Source organism: Hylaeus volcanicus, chromosome 3, assembly GCF_026283585.1.
Source record: "Hylaeus volcanicus isolate JK05 chromosome 3, UHH_iyHylVolc1.0_haploid, whole genome shotgun sequence".
Lineage (NCBI taxonomy): Eukaryota > Metazoa > Arthropoda > Insecta > Hymenoptera > Colletidae > Hylaeus > Hylaeus volcanicus.
This window is the reverse complement of record NC_071978.1, coordinates 11,213,053-11,237,881: the sequence shown is the minus strand read 5'-3', so window position 1 is coordinate 11,237,881 and position 24,829 is coordinate 11,213,053. Positions and strand designations below refer to the sequence as shown.

Sequence of the window (24,829 nt, the reverse complement as noted above, 5' to 3'; positions counted from 1 at the left end):
GTTAAAGGGGCATTCTATCCATATTTTATTTAACCCTTGGCCCGCTAGATCGCTGAAATATCACAGTGTGGGACGGAGCGAATCAGTGTGATACTGCTCGTCGATCGAACTCCTCGACCCCTCAAAAGCTACACACCTCAGTGGTGGGGATGGTTTTTGTGCATTTATCGTATAGAAGTTTCTGCATTTAAGGAGATTTTACTGTAGTAACAAAAAATGTTTCGTTACAATTGGCTCTTAATGCTTCTATGTAGTTCGATAAATGTAGAAGAGTAGCCTGAGCACTCAACCCATCGAGGACCATTGTACTCGTTCTTCTAGGTTATTGTTATTAATCAGAGTACAATGTCTCAGGTAACTTAAAATTACCAAATTTTCATACTCAAGTTTGCCCCAATGACAATCACACTCTCCATATAAATTACAATCATCAACACTTTCTCTCATGGAACGAGAAATGAGACCAGTCTTGAAATAAAAATCGAACATTTATTAAGCGCGAATATAAACAAATATCACACGCACTTAATTTAGAAAATATTCACGTCGATACAGTCCTCGCCGGTTCGTCGACAACCGAGGCGACAAATAATATGTTGCTTAAGACACCAGCGGTCACGCAACGCTTCGTCTCGTTTCATTAAAAAAAAAAAATATATATATATATATATTAAAAATGACACGTAACGCTAACAGTTTCGACGAAGAAAAAAGTCTCTTCCCGACATACGAAACCGTTTCCGTGGACGTCGCGTTGTTGCGGTATTTACATGCTTCGAATACAAAATGGCCAAATCGTTGGTTACACAGTGCACGCGTTTAATCTTATCCGCCGGCCAGTCTCGCTCCAGAGCACTCCTCCGATCCTTTTTCGGCCACTTGCGAACATGGAGACCCATATCCAGTACCGTGTCGCGAACTTTGTTTCATGCAAAGCTTCTTAGCGTGCAGAGAACGGTCTCCGTTTCCTGGATCTACGCCGCTACGAGTTGATGACGTACGTTATCCAGTCGACGGTCTTCGCCACGCGATGATAGATCCCTGGCTGGCCTGGCTGAGCGCAGGAGTATCCCGCTGACACTATCCCTATCAGGTACCAGCGTCCTGTCTTCTCCAGCATCAGTGGTCCACCGCTGTCACCCTGAAAAAGCCCACGAAAGATAACTTTAACGCGTTGGTCGCCGTGTCCCCCAGAAATGAGTGACGGTACTTTTTAGTAATCGAGTTAAAGAAAGTGATACCAAAAGTGCGACAACGATGAAAATAATAGGTTACAAATTTATATACCGCGATAAATGTTAAATTATCTACTCTTCGATAGTCTCAGGACGATATTTGAACTTGGAGAAATTTTCACGAGTTTTAGTCTGGCAGCCAACGTGTTAATGGATGTGGAGTCCTGGGTCTTGTTTATCTACTTTAGTTACTGTTAGAAAACAACACGGATTATGATGTTATGTTTAACTCTGAAAGTATTCCTTATTTCCTGCATTCATTTCAATTACAGTCAGAATACATTAGGTCGCCCCATAAGTTCATGCCGCAGACTGTGTCAATATTTATTAAAAAAAAAAAAACTACAGAAATTTGATAGTGACGATATAATGAGTATGTCAGAAAGGTGGGAAAATATTATAAAATTACGTTTTTCATAACATTTAAGGATATTTTTCATATATTAATTTGGGTAGCAGAAGTATACAGTCAATGTAATCAATTTAAAATAAATGGTTCCTGTACGAATAGTTATTACACTGACTGTAAATGGCATGAACTTTCAGGACGACCTAATAGAAGTACTATTACAAGTTATTAAAAAAACAATGTCCTTGTTCAATAGCCCCACACTGAAAATGTAGACTCGATTCTCACTTGACAGGAGTCTTTGCCGCCACTGCGATATCCAGCGCACATCATCTCGTCATAAATTACGACATTGATGCCGTTCGACCGATGCCACCTTTCGCAGACTCGATTGTCTATCACAGGTACGTCCACCGCTTGAAGCGTCTTCGGGCGCAACCTCGAACCTGGTCATTCGAAAAGGTTTGAAGTGGTACTCGTTTTTAAAAAATAAATCTTTTTATTGACATTCTTGTTGTCTAAGGTCTTTGGAATATTTCTACCGCATCGTTTCAACTAAAATTTTTAATTATCAAAGTTGTAACCATTTACGGCGTAGGAAATTTGTGATATCTTAATAATTACTATTTTTATCGGACCAGTAGAGTCACAAATTGAGCGGAAAAATCGAAAACTTAAGTTTGAAGTGCCACCACCATTCTTCTAATCTTCTATAATTCAAGCTACAACTACATTCATGATGAATAAAGCAATATTAGTTTTCAGGGTGACTTCAATCGCGTTAACATATTTTTTACACAGAATATTTTACGTAGCTTCTAAAAAAATTACACAGAACAGTTGGAAATTTTACAGTCTTTTATAAATATGTACAAACAAACGTACCAAATTTCGAAAGCTTACCTCAAGTATTTAGATTATAAAAAGAAATCATGAAACCGATACGAAAAAAATATCCCCACGATTACTCAAAACCTCGCAAAAGACTCGTTTTGGTATTTACCAGCTTGCAGCGCGCCCCATCCCGCGGCCCAACCGTATTGACCCAGAAAGTCGTCGTTCTTCTCAGGCAGGCAGATCGGTGCTATGTGAGGCATGTAATGAACAGGTCGATCCAGTCGAAGAACAGCCACGTCGAACCTAAATAATAAACATTTTCATTCGACGAAACGAATACTCGTTTGCCAGGTGTATCCGCTGAAGGTTACCTGTCGGCTTGAGGGGTGAACTTGAAGTAAGGATGAACACGGATCTCTCTGACACCGAAAGTGTAAGCTGGCAAGGTTTCACTGGCTGAATTGACCACGTAGTCGCCGAGAGTGACTTGAACTTGGCGGGCCGATGCTCTGGTATGCAAATTGAGTATATAATTATCACTCCATTCGTGATTAAAATAAAAATGCGACAAAGTCGAAAAGCAAGCGATTACCGTTAACTTTATTGCGTTTAACTCTTTGAGTGCTGAACACTCTTCAATGACACAATGTTTTCATTTTTCGTATGCTTTTGAAACATTTTCATTTGAATAAAATCAAACAAAATTTTGAGGATAAGGATTAACTTGGAAATTAAAGTATCTAAATATTTGAACATAATAGATATAACAAAAAGTATGGAAAACATTGATAATTGTGCCTCAAGCGCTCAGAAGATTAAAAAGATTGACAAACGCATGTATGTGTCTATAGCCTAATTAATAGTATCATTTTTCGTGATTTATTTCTTGACCCACAGTATGCATTCGGAGGACCAAAAGGGTTCAAACAAATCGACCACTAGAAATAGAGAGTATTTAAAGAAACGTTTCTACTTCACGTTGGAGTAGCACATTTCATTACAAGTTGTTCTGTACTCACTTGGCTACACAGTGGCCGGCAGTGACGACGTGGAAACGATTGACGAGTGTGCCACCGCATCGACTGGACCCGATTCGTATGTATGCCTGAGAAAGCAGAACATTTTCTCTGTTTAAAACGCGACACGCAAACGGACAACTTCGATTCGTTCAATGCGGGTCTGACCTGCCATGGGAAACTGCCGAAGCCAGCTTCGTCGCCGCCGACGATTCTTCTCTGAGCGGTTTGCTTCGAGGCGGGGATACCGCAGCCTGCAATTACAAGGATGTAGACTCCCCGTTAGATCTAGGACTCCATGCAGAATTTTCATTCGCGAGCACTTCTCGTTGTGTTAGTAACGGAAAATCAAATCGTTCAAGCGTCGTATCGTAACGATTGTTAACTGGTTCACGCTGATACGTTTAAAGGTATCCAATGAAAATCGTCTGATTAACTCTTCGAGGAACACGATTTAAAAAGAATAATAAAACTCAAGCCTTTGACTTGTATAGCGTTAATTCATGGTATCGTCAACTGAATAGGAAACTTTAAAGAAAATATGAAAGTTAAACAAAAGATGGGAGAGGTTTGAATCCCCTTACCCCGAAGAATTAATCGCGAAGTTATCGAACAATGGACTCTGTATCGTTCGACGCGAGTCCTACAGACTAAGTATTACCGAATTAGACTTGGAGTAATTCAGTAAAGCGTTCGTCAAATGATAGAAAGAATCACACGATTGCTAATTACCTGTGGCTCGATCAGAAGTGTTCACTTAAAACATTTCGAATGAAAGTTGGACGCGTTCCAATTCGACCCGAGAGAAAAGTGTCGTTATATTAACCCTTACCGAACGTCAATGATTCACATCTAACTTGCCACTAGGTCATCGCTTTATCTGGTGTCCACGTGAAAAATATTGCGCTAACACTAATTAATACTTTATGTAGCGATTTATTTAGAAGGAGTCTGAGAAGAGAATTTTCTATATTAGTATATATTAATACAGGCTGACATCTCGTGCATACTGTTACAAGGTATATGCCAAGGTAAGGTAATGCCTTATTTATTTCTTCAAACTGTGCATTGTAAATAGACAACCATCGACATAGTTAATAGGTTGATAAACACAGGCATAAGGTATTGATATAAATATTAATTTTTGCGAACAAAAATAAGATAATAAATGTAATAAATACAACAGTAAAAATAATGCATTTTTGTATTAAAAGTACGCTTTTTTATTCTTCCTATGATTAGCAAGCTACTAAAAATATTTTCTTTGTTCCGTCATGAAAAACGTCCAATACATATGAAGATATAAAAACGGCAATGTCACGTAAGGATTAATCTAGCAAATCCTATTTCATTCTGCTTGCTTACCAAACCGACGCGCGAACTTCGAGACCTCAGGGATGCAAAGGACTGTTTCCTCCAGAACAAGGGGAACCGGAAGTTGGTACGGAATGAAAGGGAGCTACTCGCGTGACAAGGGAACCGACGAAGACGTGCAGAACGGATTCGTTGTTATCACGATGAGCATGCAAGATCGTTCGACAAACAAAAGAAAATGTAAGGGAAAAAGAGTCCTCTTCGGAAAACTAATTGGAAGGAAGAGGAAGAAGGGGAGAAGGGGAAGAATCGCTTCGCATGCAAGCCGAGCCGCGCGGACTGAGGATCGAGGAGAGGGAACGAAAACGTGAAAAGTCGTCTGGTGCACGTAATTTCATGCTTTGAAGGTGTGAATAGAGAAAGTGACGTTCGACACATGCTAACGAAAGTGCAAGTGAGAAGGAGACTAATTTTGAAAGTGAAGAGACGTTGCGACAAGGCGGGATATAGGTACGAGATATGAAAAATGAAGGAGAGAAATATAAGTGAGAATGTCAGGGATGTGAGCTGTAGATAGATCACAGGAAGGCTAGAAAAGTAGTTAAAGAGGCGAAAGGATGAATGGTTGAGGGGGTGATGTTGACAAGGACAAGGTATGAAGAGACTAGAGATAAGGGGATGAAGAAATGGAGAGATACACAGATGAAGTGAAACAGAGTTGAAGAGATGCAGATGAGAAAATGTGAAGAAGTGGAGATATGCAGAGAGGAAGATTTGAAGCTTTAAAACTATGAAGATTCGAAGATATGAAGCTATGTAGATGTAAAGATACAAATGCATGAAGATATGGAGGTTTGAAGGTACAATGGTAAGAAAGTATGGCGATATGAAGATGTGAAGATATATAGCTTTGAAACTATAAAGATATGGAGTCGTAAAGATATAACCACATGAACGTATGAAGATATGGAAACGTGATGAGTAGCAGATGTAACGGTAAGAAAAGATGAAAATATGATAAAATGAAGAAATGAAGGGATAAAATAATGAGAAATGGAAAGAGAAAGATGAAGAAAATATGAAGTAAAGGGATGTAAATTGGAGATGGAAAGGTAAAAATGTAGTGAAATTAGATATAAAGTTATGAAGAAATGAAAACATGAGACAGTTGAAGTACAGATGAAAATACGAAGGAACAATACAAAAAGATATAAAAATCTGAATAAATGTAAAGAACTATGAGAAGAAGACATGAAAAAAGGAAAGAAGATCGAAGATATGAAAAGGTGATGAAGTAATGAAGACATGAAGAATTGAAATATGAAATGTCATTAAAGACTGGAAACACGGAGAATATATAAAGGACAGAGAAACTGAAAGGGTGCAGGATAGAAGTGGTCACGTGGTGCAGACAAGACAGGGGAAACATCCGACGTCTAATAAAGAGAACATTCTGGAACCGTTCCCAAAGAGCGCAAGACAGTGTGGGTCGATCATGCTAGTGCAAGAATCGGATGGCATGCTTCTGTAGGAAGGACTTACGATCATCATTGGCGGTCTCCGTGTAAGTATCCAACGGAAGCGGCTGAGACTGATCTCTAGGTGCCTCAATCAGGTTATAATCAGAGCTACCTTTCGGTTCTCTCCGCTGACAACAAGCGTACATAATGCCGCCGCAACTGCCGTCCAATAGGCCAGCGGACATCCAGCACATTAGAAAAAATTCGCAGCTTCGTCCGTCAGCGCACAACGTATCGTCACCCTTCCACAGCGGTCTGTTTTGTTGACGCGGCTCTGCACAAAACGGGGCAAAACTGTTCGTTCTTCTTTTTGTCTATCATCCCTTATTTCATACCGAACGAAGCAAAGACAGTCTAGCCTCGTTGTAGCGATTAAACGCCCGATCCAAACTCGATCGCTGCTTAAACGAATATCTAAACCCCTAAAATGGCTCAAAGATCTCAATTATCGACCACCCACTCGAATCTGTCGATCATCGAGACACGCGTCGATGGACCGACGTCTGATTACTCCAAGCCTAAGCCTAGCTTCGGAATACTTAGCAAAAAGGGACCAACGAACCCGGTTGGGCAACTGGTTTTCATAAAAGATATACGCGTTGCTAATACAATCGCGATAAGACTCGACGAAATCGTAAAAGCAACAGGAAAGGACGCTTAAACCCGTCTGTCGTAACGATGTGACCAGTGCGGATGACGGAAATCGTCAGCTCGACGGAAACGAGACCGCGTGTCGCAATCGTTGCGACACTTAGCTGAGGATATTGCGCTCGGTGGCTGGCTAATTTACGATTATCCGACGAGTACGAAATCCAGAGGCTATCGGTTTCAGTCATTGAATTAGCGAAAGACCGGAGTCACTCTGCGAAACGGGCTTTCGACAGGTGCAACTGGGGCCACGAATCATCGGTGCGCCGTTTTCTGGGACGTCGTAAACCATTGCTTTCAGGGAACGTACCTGACTCTAACCTAGGGTAATCGTCGAGTGTTTGCTTTCGATGATCTGAAACAATAAATCGGTTATTAGTGGTCTGGGGAATCGTTATCTTGGTTAGTGATCGGACTGATACGGTATCGATACTATTCATACTCTTTGCAGGTAGACCTGGCAACTTTGAAAATTATACTAATCAAAGTATTACTTTAAAGGGACCTGGGTATTTTAAATGAGATAAAAATAGAAAATGGCTATGTACAATAATTTATTTCGGACAGTTATTTGTAAATAAAAATAATATCGATGCGTTTGAAATAATAGCTATTTCGAACAATTAATTACTTCGTTATTTTTTTTAAATCAAATTTAGCGAAAGAAATGACGCTCAAAATGATATACGAAAGTAAGAATTTATTTCAAGAAATATTTACAACAATTTGATTTGAGAGAAACTCTTTCTGCAAAAATTTCAGTCTTAAAAGATTCTTGTATAGATTCATCTATGTATTATTATGAAGAGAGGTGCTATACTTCAGAAAAAACGTCTCAGGCGTAAAACACGTATTCAAGGATTTCGAGGTGCTACTATCCCTCTCTTTTACTTCTCTACACTTTCTTAATATCTTCCATACTTTTCGAATTCGAGTGGAAAGTTCTCAAATGAACACTCTATGAATTTTCGGAATAATTTAACTTTATTGCACCGTGCCCTTTCAAAGCTAAACAATAAATACTTCTTCAACCCTCATATTTCCCCCACTCAGTCTCCAGAAATTATCCCAGGACTGGTCACCACTGGCCTTCCATGCTTGGTATACACGAATTATTGCAAACTAGATCTACATATTACCTCTTGCGTCGTCCTCGAAATCTGGTAAGTGGTTGGACTGTTGGAAGAAGGAGGGTGCGCTGCCACCGACAGGGGATGGAAAGTCGTTGTCGCGGAAGATAAGTCGCGGTGTCCGATGGGCCATCACTGGCCTGTTATATTCAGAGACAGGACTCCTCCACACGGATTTGTGTTGCCTCCATGACGGGAATCGTACGTTAGGAGGAACACCAATGTTCCTTCCTATAGGTGGACCGCCACCCTCGAAGAGATAGCCAGCTGGACCGGTCGGGAACCGAACGTATCGTCGTCTACGAGCAGAGTTAAGTGCCAGATCGGTCTTGTTCTCGTTATCGTTTTGAGCTTCCACGATACTAGGGCTAAAGTTTGTCTCTGGCTTGCCGGGACTCGTTCCTGAGACTTCTGTTTGACTCGTGGTACGACTTGAAGAGACGATGAGGACTATTCCTATGAGCAACCATTGGCACCACCTAGCTGTACCCATCGTTCAGCTGAAATAAGGAGAAATAAATGTTGTCCATTAGAAATTTTGATTACTCCTAATTATGAATCTTGTTAAAATGTTTCATTTTAACTAATTGCGAATTTGTTTTTCTAATAAAGTCTTCTTATTCACAACATTTTTTATTTTGTCAATGGACCATCATAAACAATGAAAGAAACAACAAGAAGAATAGCAGCTATTGAGTTCTTTGAGAAATAAACTGTAACTACTTTTATTATTTTATTACTTTATTACGGTTGTAGCCATTCTCACGTATTATTATATTTTACTTTATGTCATGTAATTTTATGTCGTCTGTAATATACGGCCATTTGTCTATACTTCTGTACTGATATTCTAAAGAGGTAAAATTTGTTGGTAAAAACACCTCTAGAAAAGCTTCTAAACATTTTGTCAGTAGTAGAAAACGCCACTATCTCGTAATAACATAGGCTATATTTTAATACGATTAAAAGTTATTTAAGGAGGAACAATTTATTGCCCCATCCTGTATACACAATTTCCCTCCACCATTAATTAAATAAAACGGTCCGTATTCAAATCACGTATTAGAAATCACTGCTTGGCACAATATTTGCGTCTTTTATTTTCTTTCGCAGTCCCGCGACTTCTGCCCGTTATTTGCGCATCAAACATTGTCCTCCTCCCAAAACGCAGAGATCCGTAGTCCTTCACTTCGCCGATACGCTTCTTCAATTAGCCTGAGCAAATCGTTAAACACCCGATCGCTTGATACGGCGTATCACCAGAATAAACAGAGCAAACACGGAGACCGGCTTCCCCAGATAAATCGCGCGCTAACGAAAGGGTGAACGATCAAGATTCCACCGTCGAGGGGGAAAAACGGTGGGACGAGTGTTAGAAAATCGATTCGATTGCGCGAGAGCGAACCTCCGCCCAGCCCCGATTGTATCGCGCGTCACGCGAGATAATTAAATTCTTTTTCCTCTCCTTCAACTACCCATCCGCCGATTTCTAGCCTGACACGATTCATTGGGATTTTCACCGCGATCCGAGTTTCACGTGCCACGAGCCGACCGCTCTTCGATCCTCCATCGGGCATTAGAATCAATTTTCTGGGAACCGCGGAGGAAACGTCGCGTGAGCGAGGTTAACGAGCCACGTGGAGCACGCAGGCGAACGTAGCTACATCCACGCGAATCCCTTTTTGCGAAAACTGTTGAACGGGGTTCGTCTTTAACCGCGCCTGACAACGGAACACGCCACGATTCATGACTCGACCGCACGCTTCATCGAGGGTCGACCGTTTCTCGTTGCGGCTGAAACGCATACACTAATATTCCTAACGAGTTTATGGTAGGAAAGTCCTGGTGTTCCAATTCTTTCTTTTAAACACGTTGGCTGCCAGGTTAAATCTCGTGAACATTTCTACGAAATTAAAATTTTGTCTCGAGACAGTTAAAGATTAGATAATTTAACCCTTAAATGCCATAAGTTTCAAATTTGATACCGGACTTTTAAATCGAATTGTACACTTGCATTTGGTTTGTTTTTAATATTTGGCTGTATGTATGTTACCATTCCGTAATGTTCCCTTCAACAAAAGTTAAAGAAATAAACGTCAGCTGTCAACATTGTTCAAATAATAAATACATTGATATCTTTTAAAATTTAATTTGAAAAACCAGGCTTCTAAGAGTCAGAGAATAACATTTGTAGAAGTTATTAATTTTATAACATGTAAAACGTAATATCTCCGACATAATTAAACAGTTATGATACATACAGCATCATTCGGTGTTCGATTAGACATTAATAACAATTACGGTTCAGAAGAAGTATTCATTCGAGACATTAATCGTAAGAAAGAATCGCGAGTAATAGCGAGCTAATGGCTGCGAACTTGTAAAGTGTAAAATAAAATTACATTTAGATTAGTCAAGCGAACGATACGCCTCCATAGGACGAAACACTATGTGCTCGAGGTTCAATAAACCGATCCTTTTAATTGGTTTATGGTAGGAATATCCTGGTGTCCTATTTTTTTATAGGTTTATGTTTATATTATCTGTGATTTCTTATAGTGTTGTCGTAAATCCAAAAATATGCTTCCATTGTTCATATAATACATTTTATCACAGTACATGCAAATATATCAAATGGAATTACGTTACTGTAACAAATATATTCCTACCATTACATTATCTGAATTTTACATGATCCCAATTCTGCATTAAATGAATCGAGTATAATATAACCATTTAATGTATTATTCAACCCATGTATTATATAAACACTGAGTTACATCATTAAACACCATTAAAATTTTACCCTTTCCTGCGATTCTATCTCACACTCAAAAATTCTGAATTTCCAATAACTCTTACTTCCAAAGAGATACGATATACCTGAATTGCTATTATTTCAATTTGCGTTCATTGCGTTAGACATTAAAAATACTCCGAATAAGATCGTGCGCGAACTAATTTTTATCGGGGAAACTTCGCCAATCCATCGGTAACACTTTCGTTAGTGAAAATCATTAGATCGCAGATTAACCGGTCACACTCTGTATATCCCATTCAATCGCCTCGTTAATAGCTGATTCTGAACAAAAATCAGTACTTTCCCCGGGTAATTGATCGTACACCATTCGCAGTCCATTAACTGGTAGTCAGTTTATTAACTTTTGTGGGACAGTCATCCATTACACTGTAGCTCGAACATAAACTGTTAAATTATACGGAGTGTTAATCTTTCAGGTGTCAGAACTTGATCGAAGATCATGTTAATCATCGTGGATGATTCTTCTGTAAAAGTGGGACGAGAAATTCTTGTAATATTTTTCACGAAAATGATAAATTGAGAGTTCTGTCCATGTCTGTTACAGAAAAGCATATACATAACCAAATGATTAGACACAACCACAACTGTCGTATTTGTCTCCTCAGAATTCACAAATAATATGCATTAGTTATAAAGATTTTCTGTTTATAATATTATAGTTATCCGTCTTTTTCCCTAAAAATTAACTTTATCTATCCCTAATTGTAGCTAAAAAGAATACCTATAGTATGTTATACGAAAGGACAAATTCTTTTTGTATCGATCTTATAATCACAGTTTCCAACTGTCTTCGCACAATCTAATCCAAATTCCCTCGCCTTTGATATCAAAGTAAAAAATCTAACGTTACCATAGATAAACCTAAAGGAGGATACAGTTAGATAGTATCCAATTTGAACATCCACGTGATTGGCTACTTCTACGTCTAACCTATTCGTTTCCTCAGAGACCGGAAAAGGTGTGTATGAGTTGTGGGGATTTCCAACTTGTGATATCGAAACCTTGTGCTTTTCTTAGGGCACACCTCATCTAATTATAACTTCTACACGAGAGTGTCGGCCTCAGAGTGCCACATTATTATCCTTACTTCTGAACAACCAAGCTGGTACTTTCAAGGATCCCAAAAGAATAACTAGAATTTCCAAATATCCTCTCACTTTCTAAGCATGAGCTCCCACATCTCTAACATTAAGTCAGGACGTCTGATGTTTGCTGTAGAGAAACGAGGATGTAGCGAAGTTGAATACTGCTGTAACGTTCAAATAATTAGACTCTTCTACATCTGACCTATTCGTTTGTTTTGACCCCGGAAACTGTGAACACGAGTCCTGATAATTATCTGCTTGTGACATAAAAGGTGCCCACTCAACCAGTAAATATACGTTACGTAACATTAATTTCTAAAACGAAATTGTTAGCATTGAAGCTTCGATGGTCATTAAAAGGCATTGATTAGGGCTTATCGTCCTAATTTTTAACGAAGAACGGGAGAATTCTCTTTCTAAAAATTCTGAAGAAGTCTACCTTCTATAATAGAAATTTCTGGAATGTTCTTCCACTTTCTAAACACAGACACCCACGTGTCTAACATCGAAGCTTGATATTTAATGTCGGAATAGAGAAACGATGATGCAGTAGAATTGGCTACTGTTCTAACATTGAAGAGATTAGACGCTTCCACGTTTGACATATTTTTTTCTCTAAAATCCGGAAGAGATGTTAGAAGTTGTGGAGAATTGCTACTAACGATGTGAAAGTTAAGCACTTGTGTTTAAAGCAAACTCTGTTTAGCTTTTACTTCTACACGAAATTGTTGGCATCGAAGAGTCCAGAATCGTTAAAAAGAGTCTTCATACAATAGTACACGAATAGAAATTGATCTAGCATGTCTTTTCGAGCCTCGATCATTTTTACGTCTGGACACTTTAGGAGAAATCCAATTTTTCATTATCTTACGTCTAAAAGTAAGTATGCGACTTGTGATTCAATTAATCGTACTGTTTCTTCGGTAAATAATTATTTAAATAATTAGGACTTCTTCGTTGATAGTGGTGTAGCTTTCCGGTGTATACAAAAATGTTATTAATTGAATTAATATTAAGATAAACATTAAATTAAATATTAAATTTAAATAATGCATAATTCTTCAGTTAATTATAAAAGGTTTTCTAAACGAAGCTTTAGAATTTTGTCTTTTAATAACAAAATTGCTGTTAGTGTAATCATAGTGGACACTTAAATAATATCATTTCTCGATTTTAATCGTCTAAAAATCGTTATCAACATTTGCATGAAAATCAAATAGATTTCATAACATTTGAATTTTATTGGAAAACAAAATCCTAAAGGCCCTTTTGAAAAATCATTTATTAACGAATGAATCAAAATTTTGCCATCTTTATTTAATTATTAAAATTCTTGTCTTATGAATCCCAATAGAGTCTAGTAAAGATATTGCTCAAATATGTACTCATGTTTCAAACGTGAATATTCACGTCTCTGATATCAGGTTAATCCAACCGACATTGTCAAAGAGAAACGAGGATGTGGTAAAAGTCCGTCCAGCAAAAACGTTTAGTCGATTAAATACTTCCACATTCGACTCATTCCTCTGCTCAGAAACCGGAAGCAGCGTATACGCGCCAAAGAGATTGTCCGTAGCTCACTAAGGGAACGCACGAATTCTTTTTCAACTGGACGAAAATATGTTGTTTGCGTCACGTAGCTCCGTAACGGGTGAAAGTAAAAGAGGCTCACCCGGAACCTGGTAACGCATCGATTATACACACGGGGATTCATGATGGTACCAAGCAGCATCCTCGTTCGTCAATTATTTAAGAAGTGATAGAAGTGAAAACTTCTATAGAATATTATGTCCCGCCAGTCAGTGCCATTGGGCAATCGTTGAGCGTGGAATTTTGTCTTCTTGATTTTATTACTAAGAAAATTTTCTTCAGGACTTTTCAATCTAGCTTGAGCTGTTTAATTGCGTTGCAATCCAATCGAACATTCGTGTAACATGTGAAGTGCAGCTCTGTACCTCAGAGGAAAATGATAGTAAATATACATTTTGGAAATGTAATATTTTAATATGATATAGAAGTAATTATTTAGTAATTATCTAATATTATCTAAGAGACTTGACACATTCATCTTGAATTTTTAAAATTGTTTCTCGTTTGAGGACATAACCGTAACGTGAGTAATACAATTACAAATCAGCTATGCATGACTGTTAATTTAAACATCCAAAATGATATTAAACAAATATTTTAGATAGAGAAAATAACTTCGTATTTACTGGGTTGATACGTAGAGAAATAATGTACTAAAAATTTGAAATTTATAGGGCTTGTTCCCATTACTATAGTAATAACTCTGCCAAATTTCAAATCATTTCATCAATTTTTACCGGAGTTATAAAAAGAAGTGTAAAGGATTGAGAAAATTATTTTTCATACAAAACTTTTGAAGGTTCAAGGCACGTATTAATATTAAAATTACGAGCTCAAATTTGGCAGATTTTTTTTTATGCAAGGTAATCAGGGAAATCATTGAAATAATTCCCAGTCTAATGTCACGTATACTACTCTTCATAATGGTACGCCACAGCATCCTCTTTGGTCAATCGACGAGTGAAAATGTGAAGTCAGTTTTATGGTCCCAAGTCAGCGCCCATTGGGCAACCGTCGGCGTCGTGCCAGCCGCATTAATCGCTAGTTCGACCACGTTCAGGACAATTTAACCACCTAACGGCCCTTGCCGCGCTGTTTCATAATAGATTGAAAATCCTGGTCGAAAAGAAGTCCGATTGTTCGGTGCCCCTCCGAGATAGCCGGACAGGTGACGAAGAATTTCAAGGCGGGGAGATCGGTGGACGCCTGTTCTGAACATTTTTTTACCGATTGAAAGTCGTAATTAAGACACTTTAATTGCTCGTTACGACGTGGATCCATTAGTACTCGGGTTCGGAAGAATTTCAAGCCGAGAAAAAAAGACGCGTCGGATGCGCTTGGAAAGTAGCGGTGGTTTCGAGAATTTTCGATGGACGAAGAGAAATTTCGAAAACCTGGCTGAAGAAGCCTGAAGAATAATAATAGACGCAAGGTTTTGAAAGAACAATAGCATCGAATTTAACGAAACTGCTGAAAGAACATTGATGAATCTTTCATGCGATCAGAATACAGAGGTTAAAATCACTCAACTATGAACAATGATTTTGCTGTTATTTTTAGGGAAAACTATTGAAGTGGAGAATGAATTTTATGGATGAATTAGTTTACTTTCTCTTTAATTGCAAAGATTTAGTTGTTTGTGTGGTAGATGTACGTTTTATCTTTAGTAGTTTTAGGGTTGAAGCTGTATAATTCAAATCGAATAGAATTTTAAATACCAAGTGAAATTTCAACGGATACTTAGGATATTAAAATAAACAAAGACCTCTTATGCGACGCATACGGTACAGAGGTTGTTGAACTCTTCAGGGATACTAACGGGCCTGTTGCGTCAATTTTTACAATGGAATGCCCTACAAATTTGTATGGCTCCGAACGATTCTCATCATTTCTAACGGTACTCTGAAACATTCTCTTTTATTTTTCATCGTTAAAGAATTACAGCATAAACTATTGTACAGGAGAAAGTAAAGGTGTGGGGTAACGTTAGTATTCAGTTAATTATTGAAAATTTGTTGCATTTACTTTCGAATATTTAGTAGTTTCTTTCTATAATATATTTAAAATAGTAACATTTTACAAAGAATAATTTTGAATAAGGTTTTAAATAGTAAACGCCATATTGTTCAAACAACAACAAACATGAGAACAAAATTTAAGCTTCCACTACTGTGGTATTTCTCAACTTTTAAAAAAGTCGTATACCATATAATAAAGAATATATTCATAAATAAGAACCTTTTTCTCAATGTTAAAGTCAGATCAATGGAGAACAGAAATCACAAACACCGCTATACTACTACTAAAAATAAAAATACTTCTGTACTCCGAAAACAATAGATATTCATGAACCGTAAACATAAATTTCTCGTACACAAAGTTTCTCTGCAATTAATTCCTAAATAACCATGAGTAGTACACGCCTCCTTGATAGTTAACCAACTCCTTAATAGTCAATTCAGTTCTGAGTATAAAATGTCCGTGGCATTGGGTCCAAGCTCTTTTCAATGCCGAATTTGAGAGCACGCATTAAAAACTGGAATACACCATGAAATCGACGTTGAACGTCCTTGCCATAGCAGAGTCGTCATGGCAAATGAACGGTTGGATGTGTTAGTAGGTCATTGGCTCTGTCCTGTAGATTCAGCAGAAGTGAAAGTGCACCTCTTGCATGCAGGACAGTATGAAGTTCATGTTCACGCAGTGCCACCCGCTCCGCCGGAAGTTACGAACCACCGACCACGTTCTGTTTCTTCTGCCATTCTTCCTTTTTCCCTTTCGTTCACGCGAGACTCGATATAATCGACAGAACGCGAAACAAAGAAAAGAAAGCGCAGATAGAAAATGTTGCTCGTCAGGCTCACGACGGTCCCCATAGGCAACAAGTTGAATAAATAATGCAACAATTAGATGTTCGTAGATATTTTGTTACATTAACGCGTTGATCGCCAAGCTAATACTCGTGAAAATTTCTACGTGGCGAACATTTTATTTCGAGACAATTGGAAACTGCGTACTCCAGCATTCGTCGTGGTATTTATTTTTTAACCTCGCCGTATTCACAAATTCTATTCGTGTCAGATTTATTTTCTTCGATAGCATGACTTCAGAATTAATTTGTCTAATTAATTAGTAAAAAGGAATAACCATATATGAGTGACGTGGCGATTAATGTGTTAATGGTTATATTTAGTGGAGAGCTGGAATCAGTCGTTGGTAAACAATTTATTTGTAAATATAAATATTCTTGTAAGAGTTGAAAAATGATGGTGAAATTAAAGTACTAGGTGGGTTTCTATTTTAGGCTGTTGATTTTAAGCTTGATTTGGTAGATTGTGCATAGTCAAGATATTTATTTTGAAGTCTTTGGTGATTTGTTTAATATTATGGATATTCTGTTACGGTATAGTGAAGACGTTTTGCTACCCTGGAAAGTGGGAGATGAAAGCTGTTTTAATTCAATCGATTTCTAATTGAAATCAATATTGATGATTTTCTTTGCCATGTAGAAAAATATATCCAGTCGACACATAAATATATTTGTAATTAAAAGTAGAGAGAAGATTTTCTTTGATGAATATTATTTAGTCTTTTTGCGTATAGAAGGTATAACGTCAATTCAGCGAAAACTCAATATCAATATATCGTAAAATGTCATAAATGAAAAGGTCAATGTTTTACCACAAAAAGTAAGTGATATATTTTTAAAGGTTCTAGTTCAAAATAAACTTGTAAAACAGATTATGACACCGTAAAGTAAACGTACTAAATAAACTATTTTTAGTTGTTGCATTATAAAAATCGTTGAGAATTATCCTAGTTGACAGGATAAATACATCCATTAATGCAATAAAATATCTACTTTCAATTAGGTATTCCATTATAGAAATCGTTGGGAACTAGCCTAGTTGACAGGATAAATGCACACAGGATTGATGCGCTAAAATGTCTAGCTCTAATCGTTGCATTATAAAGATCTTTGACAAGTAGTCTTGTTGACAGGATGAGAATATTTAACATGATAAAAGTGATATATAATATAAGTCATTATAAGATGGCGAAGGCAGTGGGAAGAAGCATATCGCGTCGAGAAAAAAGACAAGACAAGAAAAGTGAAACCCGGTAGAAAATCTATTTCAGTTTCTAACTGGATTTGAGCCTGTTAATCTCTTTAACGCTCTTGCCGCTCGATTCCGTTAATTATCGTTTATCGCGTCATTTTCTTGGAGTTTCGACCTTTGACTTCATATACACATATAAGGAATCGAAGGAAATGGCGGAGATTTACCAGTAAACACTACAAAACGAATGAAGACTGAAAGAAAACCCACACTACGATAAAAAAAAATTAACAAATATTTAATTACAAACATAAATTTTCCTCGTGGAAGCATAACCCTTCGAAAAAGAGGATCATCCCCAAATGGTTTCTTCACAGGATTCGCTCCTGCCTCGAAGACAAAGAAGCTGGTCGCGTCCGAAAAAGTCGTTGTTCCTTGAACTTAATCGAAGGAAAAGTGACACGGCGTAAAAAAATGATGAAACAGGTGACTGAGAGAATCCCCGACGTGGTACGAACTTTCACCTTCCCCTACGACTAGCACGAGTCTATCCTACACGCTGCCGATATGCTCGAAAGTACGGAGTTTCTTCTCCCGTGTACGAGATATACCACATGCATAATTCGTACCTCCGTTTCTCAGCTGTCCGTGAAAGCCCACGTGCGTTGCACGCGTGTACGCCGCGTATTTTCATACTTTTTTTTTTTTTATTCTTCTTTCCTTTCGTTGGTACGATCCTCTCTGTGCACGATCGATGCCGGTCGATTGGCGCCACACGACCGACCACGCATCCCGAATTCTGTGTGAACCGACATTAAGAGCGCGATACGTTACTTTCTCTGCAACGCGCACGGGCGCCGTTTACTTTCGCCGAAAGCAAACGGAGAAAAAGCCAAAATAAGAGGCGCGTGAAATTTTGTTTTCGTCCGATTCGGCCTCGTTCTCCTCCTCTCGATGAAAACGCCGATTGAGAATATTCAGATCGTCTGTGTGAAGAAACATACCTGTCGACATTGTCGTTGTGGACAGTTAAGCAACATTGTCTTCCATGTTTAATTAAAATTGTGTATACTTTCGTTTAATGTCAAAAAAATGTGTTATACATTCCATATCATTTATGGTTTATTAAAAAGAAAGTCGTAAAACTCCTTGTGCAAAACTCTTTATATTTATTATTATACAGATTACAAGTTTTAAATGTAATTAAGAAAAAATTAAGTGGTTATTCGCAAAAATATGAAACTGTATCGAGAGCAAAATAAATGTTCTTTGTATGCTTTGGAGTAGTAGTTTAAAAGACTCAATACTAATTATGTGGGGCACAAATATTACGTTTAAATAAAATTAGAAAAGAATTAGGAGGTTATTTGTATAAATCATAAGCTTCTTCTAGAATAAACAAAATTTTATTTTCATGTGTCTGAATAGTACTTGAATACAATGATAAATAAATGTGGAGTTCTTAAAAGAATCGATTAGGTGAGGACCAGAAACGTCGTTAGTTTCAATCTAGAATCACACTTGTGTATAGCACTGTTTTTTTATAAGTTGTTCATTGTGATAAAAGAGATTTTAGAAACTTCTTAGGATGTAACATATAGTGCTCCCGACATTTTTATATGAAAGACCTAAATTGAATTATAATTCGTTTTAAAATGGTTGTGCTGGCGTGACATGTGACCCACAATCACTTCTCAGGTAGTATTAAATAAAATGTATTTCTGTAGGTGTACAGATCCTTATAATAATGATTTTATCGTCATGGTGAACATGCATCGTAAATATTTATAACGCATGAACATTTTTTAATGAAATCGCAACTTATGACATTTTAAATTTCACAAACCTTTCTTTAGAATATTCAACAAATTCTCGTTTACTTACTTTGAAAGTTGACACAAAAATTTTCTAAAGAAGAAACATTTTTGACAAATAGAACATTTAATTAACAAATCAACCTTACAACTGCACGCATTAGATGCACACGTCACGGTTAGACTTGATTGAATTACAATCAAGAAGTATAACAAAAATCTGCGTTAAAGAAAGATGTATGACATTTAAAATGTTAATAACTTAAAACCTCATTTAAAAACCTTTGATTTGATCTTTAGTATATGTTAGACGTACAGATCGACTATTTTTATACGGGGCGCAATATTGGCAGTATTACCGCAATACCGCGTTATAATAATATGCTTCATGTAGGAAGCGATTTATTAGTTCACGTTTTAGGGGTTTCGAGTCACTGTGGGATTGTAGATCATTTGAAAACAGAAATCGCGGTCGATTCTTTCTTGTTTTAGTTTTCTTGTAGAAATACTGGCCCTTTAACAGCTCGAGTCCAAGCTGGGTAGGCGTTCCACCTTTCGAAGGAAACCGGTTCGAAGAAATCTGAACGTCACAGCTTCTGCTCTTACTTCGTGGCCTTGAAAGAGCTACGCTTCTTTGCGGTCTAGTTCACGGATACCCTTTCGTGACGAACACTTTCCATTGTGTAACGAACTTTTTCTTCTTCTTCTGCCTCTTCTTCATCTTCTTCCGCGGATCGCTCGTCGTTTTCTGCTTTTGGGTAGAACGATTCCATTGCACCATCATCTATCGCGAGACCGATGAAAAAGAGTGCTTCAAGATCTCCTTATTTATTCGTTCTTTTTATTCAACTACTATTCAGAAGCGTTGAAGGAACATTTCTTCAACTCTCGGAAATAGCGTGTTCGTGAATCGGGACCTGATTTTATAGCCGATTTATAACCGATAATGTTAAAAAGTAAATATCTTCTTGTAACAAAAGTCAGTCTATCTAAATAAGAGTTGAAATTGTGCTTCTGTTATAAGCAAATATTGTATGTTTTTATGTAACTAACGTTGTCTATTATCAGCAACACTTCTTTCTCTATCATAAATACGTTTCTTACTTTTAGAATTCATTGTGTAACTCGTCATCCTGAAGAGGATTATGAATCGACTGTCAAACATTTATATTCTGTATTTGAATATTTACAAGCAATACTGACTATTTATATTTGTAACACATATATTTACTTGATTCCTTAGGATCGAGTGTTTCGTTTTTTCTCAGAACAGAATACCGAAGAAATGGCTGACTACTGCTAATACTTTATAAATATATTTTCTCAACAACATTTGCGTTTTATTAGATATTTCAGAAAAGGAAAGAACATCTCAAAGCAATTAGCGTCAGTCACCGATGAATCTAGCTCAGGGACGAGATCTTTGTGTTCGTTGCGGCCTTTCCGCATATTTTACTAATTGTGTATTGTATATTTTATAAGTATGTAAATGCTACGAATAAATTTTGAATAACTGAGTATTCGAATATAGTTCTATGAAACATTCATAAATGAAAGTATTCATATACTTGCGCTAGGATTAGGTCTACTTAATTTATAGCCCACGTTACACTACTTAAATACTACTGCGAATATCCAGATCAGTACACAAAATATTCGAATGTTTATACGTTGAAATTATATGCACCAAATACAGTAATCCCTCAATATGACGTCAGCGGTCAGGTTCACTCACGTTGTTACTAGGAATTGCACTGTTTTATATAATTTGATACGAAATGAACAATTCACAAATAATACTTATACCAATAGATCTTCCAAAAGAGATTTTGAGACTTTCTTTTCAATAAAACATACATGATACGGAATATATCACATCACTTTTTTAAATTTCAAATACAAATTATTATAATAAAACGTGAAAGATGACGTCATTTAAATATCCACCACAACTACAGCTAAGCGTATTTTATCATTAAATAACAAAAATTCTAGAACTCGAATATCTTAAAAATCTTTGAACCCCGAAGTCCCTTTCTAATAAGCTTTTATTTAAATGACCATCCCCTCATAATATTGACAAACAGTACAAGTACGTGGCCGCACGAGATATCTGTACAATTCTACGCGGCCTTAAAATTCTAAAAGGTTCCCCATCACCCTGTCTACCGACGAGGATTATTTCTTCTCTTCGTCGAAGAATTATTCCAGTGGCGCTGGAGCGCGGAACTATCATGCATTGTTACTTTCTAGGAGAAATTAATTCCTTCTAGGAGGGAATTAATCCCAGCAGTAGTCAGATGAAAATAAAGAAAAAGTGTGTCGGATACAGTAACGCGCTCCCGCGTCCAATTGAATATTCACGAGCGTCGCTTATCCTTACCGGAAAGCTGAAGAGATGGTTAGTACCTTGTAAAAAGTAGCGTTTAATTGGTTTTCGAAGCGAATCCGCGAAACTCGCTAGAATCGCCTGATCGAGTGTGGAATGCTAGAACAAAATATAGGAACGTGTTCCTATGGGTCGTGAAAGACGACACGTTTCGTGGTTGACGTTTCTCTTCTTTAAACTTCTATCGAACAGTGTTACGTAAACGAGGAGTGGTGTTTAGGCAATCCGTCGAACGGTACCGAACCGTGCATCCTTAATGCTCGTCCCCTAGCCCGTCTCGTTTTGGAAAAGAACGGAAGTACTTTCACTGGCTACGAGGTCGGAAAGTTGAACATTTCGATGGCTACGAGCCATCGGCGATTCGCGACGAGAAATCTCACTTTTTCTCTGGATATCCTTCTCGTTTCTTCAGCGTAACTTCGATACTTGGAGAAGTGTGAATATCCGTGATATTGTTTAGTAATTCTTGCATATTTTACGTTATTATTATGTTTCATACTATTGCACGGTAGAAACTCGTTTATTTAAAAGAAACGATGCTTTCAATTCGATCATTTGTAACGAGAAATCTTACTCCAATGTTGCTCAATTTGTGGAAACAAACAAAGCTTTTGTGTGTCTACTTACAGTATACGCAGGATGTCAGCCTGGATTAATTATACACGAATATCGAAAGTCCTTTTCGATAATTTGAAACTCTTTTTAAATAGACCAGGTTCGCAATCAATTTTGTCGAAAACGAATTGATCGTAGAAAATAATTTTACTGTATATTTTCGGTTCACCTTTTCACACCACGTATTTCACCACGTTTTCACCAGAAACGACAAGAAACCTAATGTTTCCATTTTCCCCAGCGGACAAAAACCAATGTGACGTCTCGAATGACTTCGAATAGCTGATAGAAAACAATTTTACCGTACATTTTCGATTCACTTTTTTGTCCCACGTATTCCAAGATCCTCTGTGTGTACAGTTTCCATCAGAAACACCGAGAAACCTAATGTTTCTAATTTCTCCAGCGGCCGAAAACCAATGTGACGTCTCGAATGACTTCAAATAGCGGTAATTGGGAGATTTTATTATGCGGCAATGCATCACGCAAGAGCGGCCATTAAAACAGTAATAGGATCCCGTTAAATTGCATTCGCACAATGTTTCCGTCCATTAATCTCCCATCCGTGGAAACTCGAATCGCGGCGAAGGTTGCGGCAAAGGCCAACGATTTATTCGTAATAGCTGCTTCGGTCGGGCATTAAAATCACTAGTTTCGTTTACCTTCTAACGGACGTTTTGCATGGCGGACAGACGGGATAGGCTTTCTTTCAAAAGCTGATCCAGGTCTTCTCACTTTCACTCGATTTTTCCAATGACTATCGCCTCGGCTATTGTGTTACGATCTCCTGCGCGTGCTGTTTCGAACAGTCTCACATTTTATCATTTTTTAAGCATTTCTCCTTTCCCTCGTTGTTGTTAATTATTATCAACATCTCACGTTCTATCGTGTTTAAAGTATTTCTCCTTCCCACGTTTGTATTAATCATTATTAATTTTATTGTTGTAGTTTTATTGTTTTATAAATGTTTATTCTTTCCGCATTATTCATAAAACTTAGTAAGTAACATTTAAACGTTATTTTTAAGTCTTCTTTGGATATTAATGCTGACGCACACGATACAAAAATTGCATCTGGTTTAAAACAATGTGGTTTCAAGCTCGTTAATCTGATATCTATTCGTATATGAAATACTTCATTAACTAAAGCGGATAGAGGAACTACACACAAATGCTACTAATATCAGAATCACAAAAGATGTCACTTGTATAACAGTGAGATTGGAAATGAGATAATTACGTATTGTCAAATTTTGATTGAATTTTGAGATTTGACAATTTCAATTTTATTCTATTGGAGCCTTTCATGAATCGTTTATTTATTTTCAACACTATTGTCTATAATCATCAAAGACATTTCTTTTCATTGTAAAGTTACTTATTTCTGAAAAGAACTACAAATTAGGGAACCGTTCAAACGTTAGAAGGAGCTAGAACGATTGTTATTTGTTTATTTAACTTTCTTTAAACTTCTGATTATTATTTTCTCAAATCCCAAGGAATTTTCAAGTTTCATCCCAAAATACCAAAGGTTCGTTTTTGTCATTTAAAACAAGATGGAATCACTCCATCGTGATTTTTCAAATATCCTTCGTACCTTTTATATATATGTCTGTAATTTAAAAAGCTGAAAGAATCGTAGTACTGCACTTACCGATCTTTCGAACCAAAGCAATCCTATCCGTACTAATTTCTTCTAGACGATTTCTCCGCTTGTCTTCGAACCCTCGGGAAGAATTCTTTGCGTGGATCCTTCCACCGTCTCTTCTTCTTCCTCGTTTTCTTCCGCGTCTACTCTGAACAGTCCTCACCACCATAACACAACAACGAACACGAGGTATCCAGTAGTTCCCCTATCGCGGTTCTCACTCGAATTACGCGACACCCGCGGCGAACTACGATCAATTACACCCGATCATTGTACCATATCATACCCAACGTGTCCCGATGTCTTACAGTCACCGACGATCTTCTTCATAGTTTCATCTTCTTCTCTTCCTTCTTTCTTCTTTCCAGCAATGCACAATTCAAAGTTGATCGAAAACCGAAGGATCCTCCAGAAGAAGAAGAAAGTAACGTCCAGAAAAATTCACTCTTCGAATATCCTGTGTAGATCTTCGTGTTCGGAGTGTCCAAATGTTCTTCGCTTCTCTTTTTCCGTTTGATCCAGAATGTTTTCTTGTTTCTTCGACGACTCTTCGAATGAATCGTAGCACAGGATCAACCGGAAGATTTGTTCAAGGGTTAGGAGGATCCACGCGAAGGAGGGACCACCATGTCTATCCTCTCGTCTCGAGGAGCCCTGGTCGCCTGCTCGTCGTTGCCCACCGTCCGCTACGTCGGCTCTCACTTTCTCCGCCGAGTAGTTTCATTTCGGTAGGTAAAACTCTCTCGTGTGTCCCCCAC

At 37.6% G+C, this 24,829-nt stretch overlaps 1 protein-coding gene across 2 annotated transcripts; it reads right to left on the bottom strand.

Moving 5' to 3' along the window:
• Positions 1-36: 36 nt before the first annotated feature.
• LOC128874167 (serine proteinase stubble-like) lies at positions 37-24,829 on the bottom strand. 2 transcript variants are annotated; one of them, XM_054118602.1, is made up of 10 exons: positions 24,078-24,829; positions 8,059-8,549; positions 7,230-7,274; positions 6,294-6,545; positions 3,606-3,691; positions 3,441-3,526; positions 2,793-2,930; positions 2,588-2,724; positions 1,873-2,030; positions 37-1,141 (listed from the first exon to the last, which is right to left on the bottom strand). In XM_054118602.1, exons 2-10 carry the CDS (start codon positions 8,540-8,542, stop codon positions 983-985), a joined length of 1,545 nt encoding a protein of 514 aa, XP_053974577.1. In that variant the 5' UTR covers positions 8,543-8,549; positions 24,078-24,829; the 3' UTR covers positions 37-982. The 2 variants fall into 2 exon arrangements, with proteins under 2 accessions (XP_053974577.1, XP_053974576.1); XM_054118601.1 differs by lacking the exon at positions 6,294-6,545 and having other exon boundaries at positions 24,078-24,826.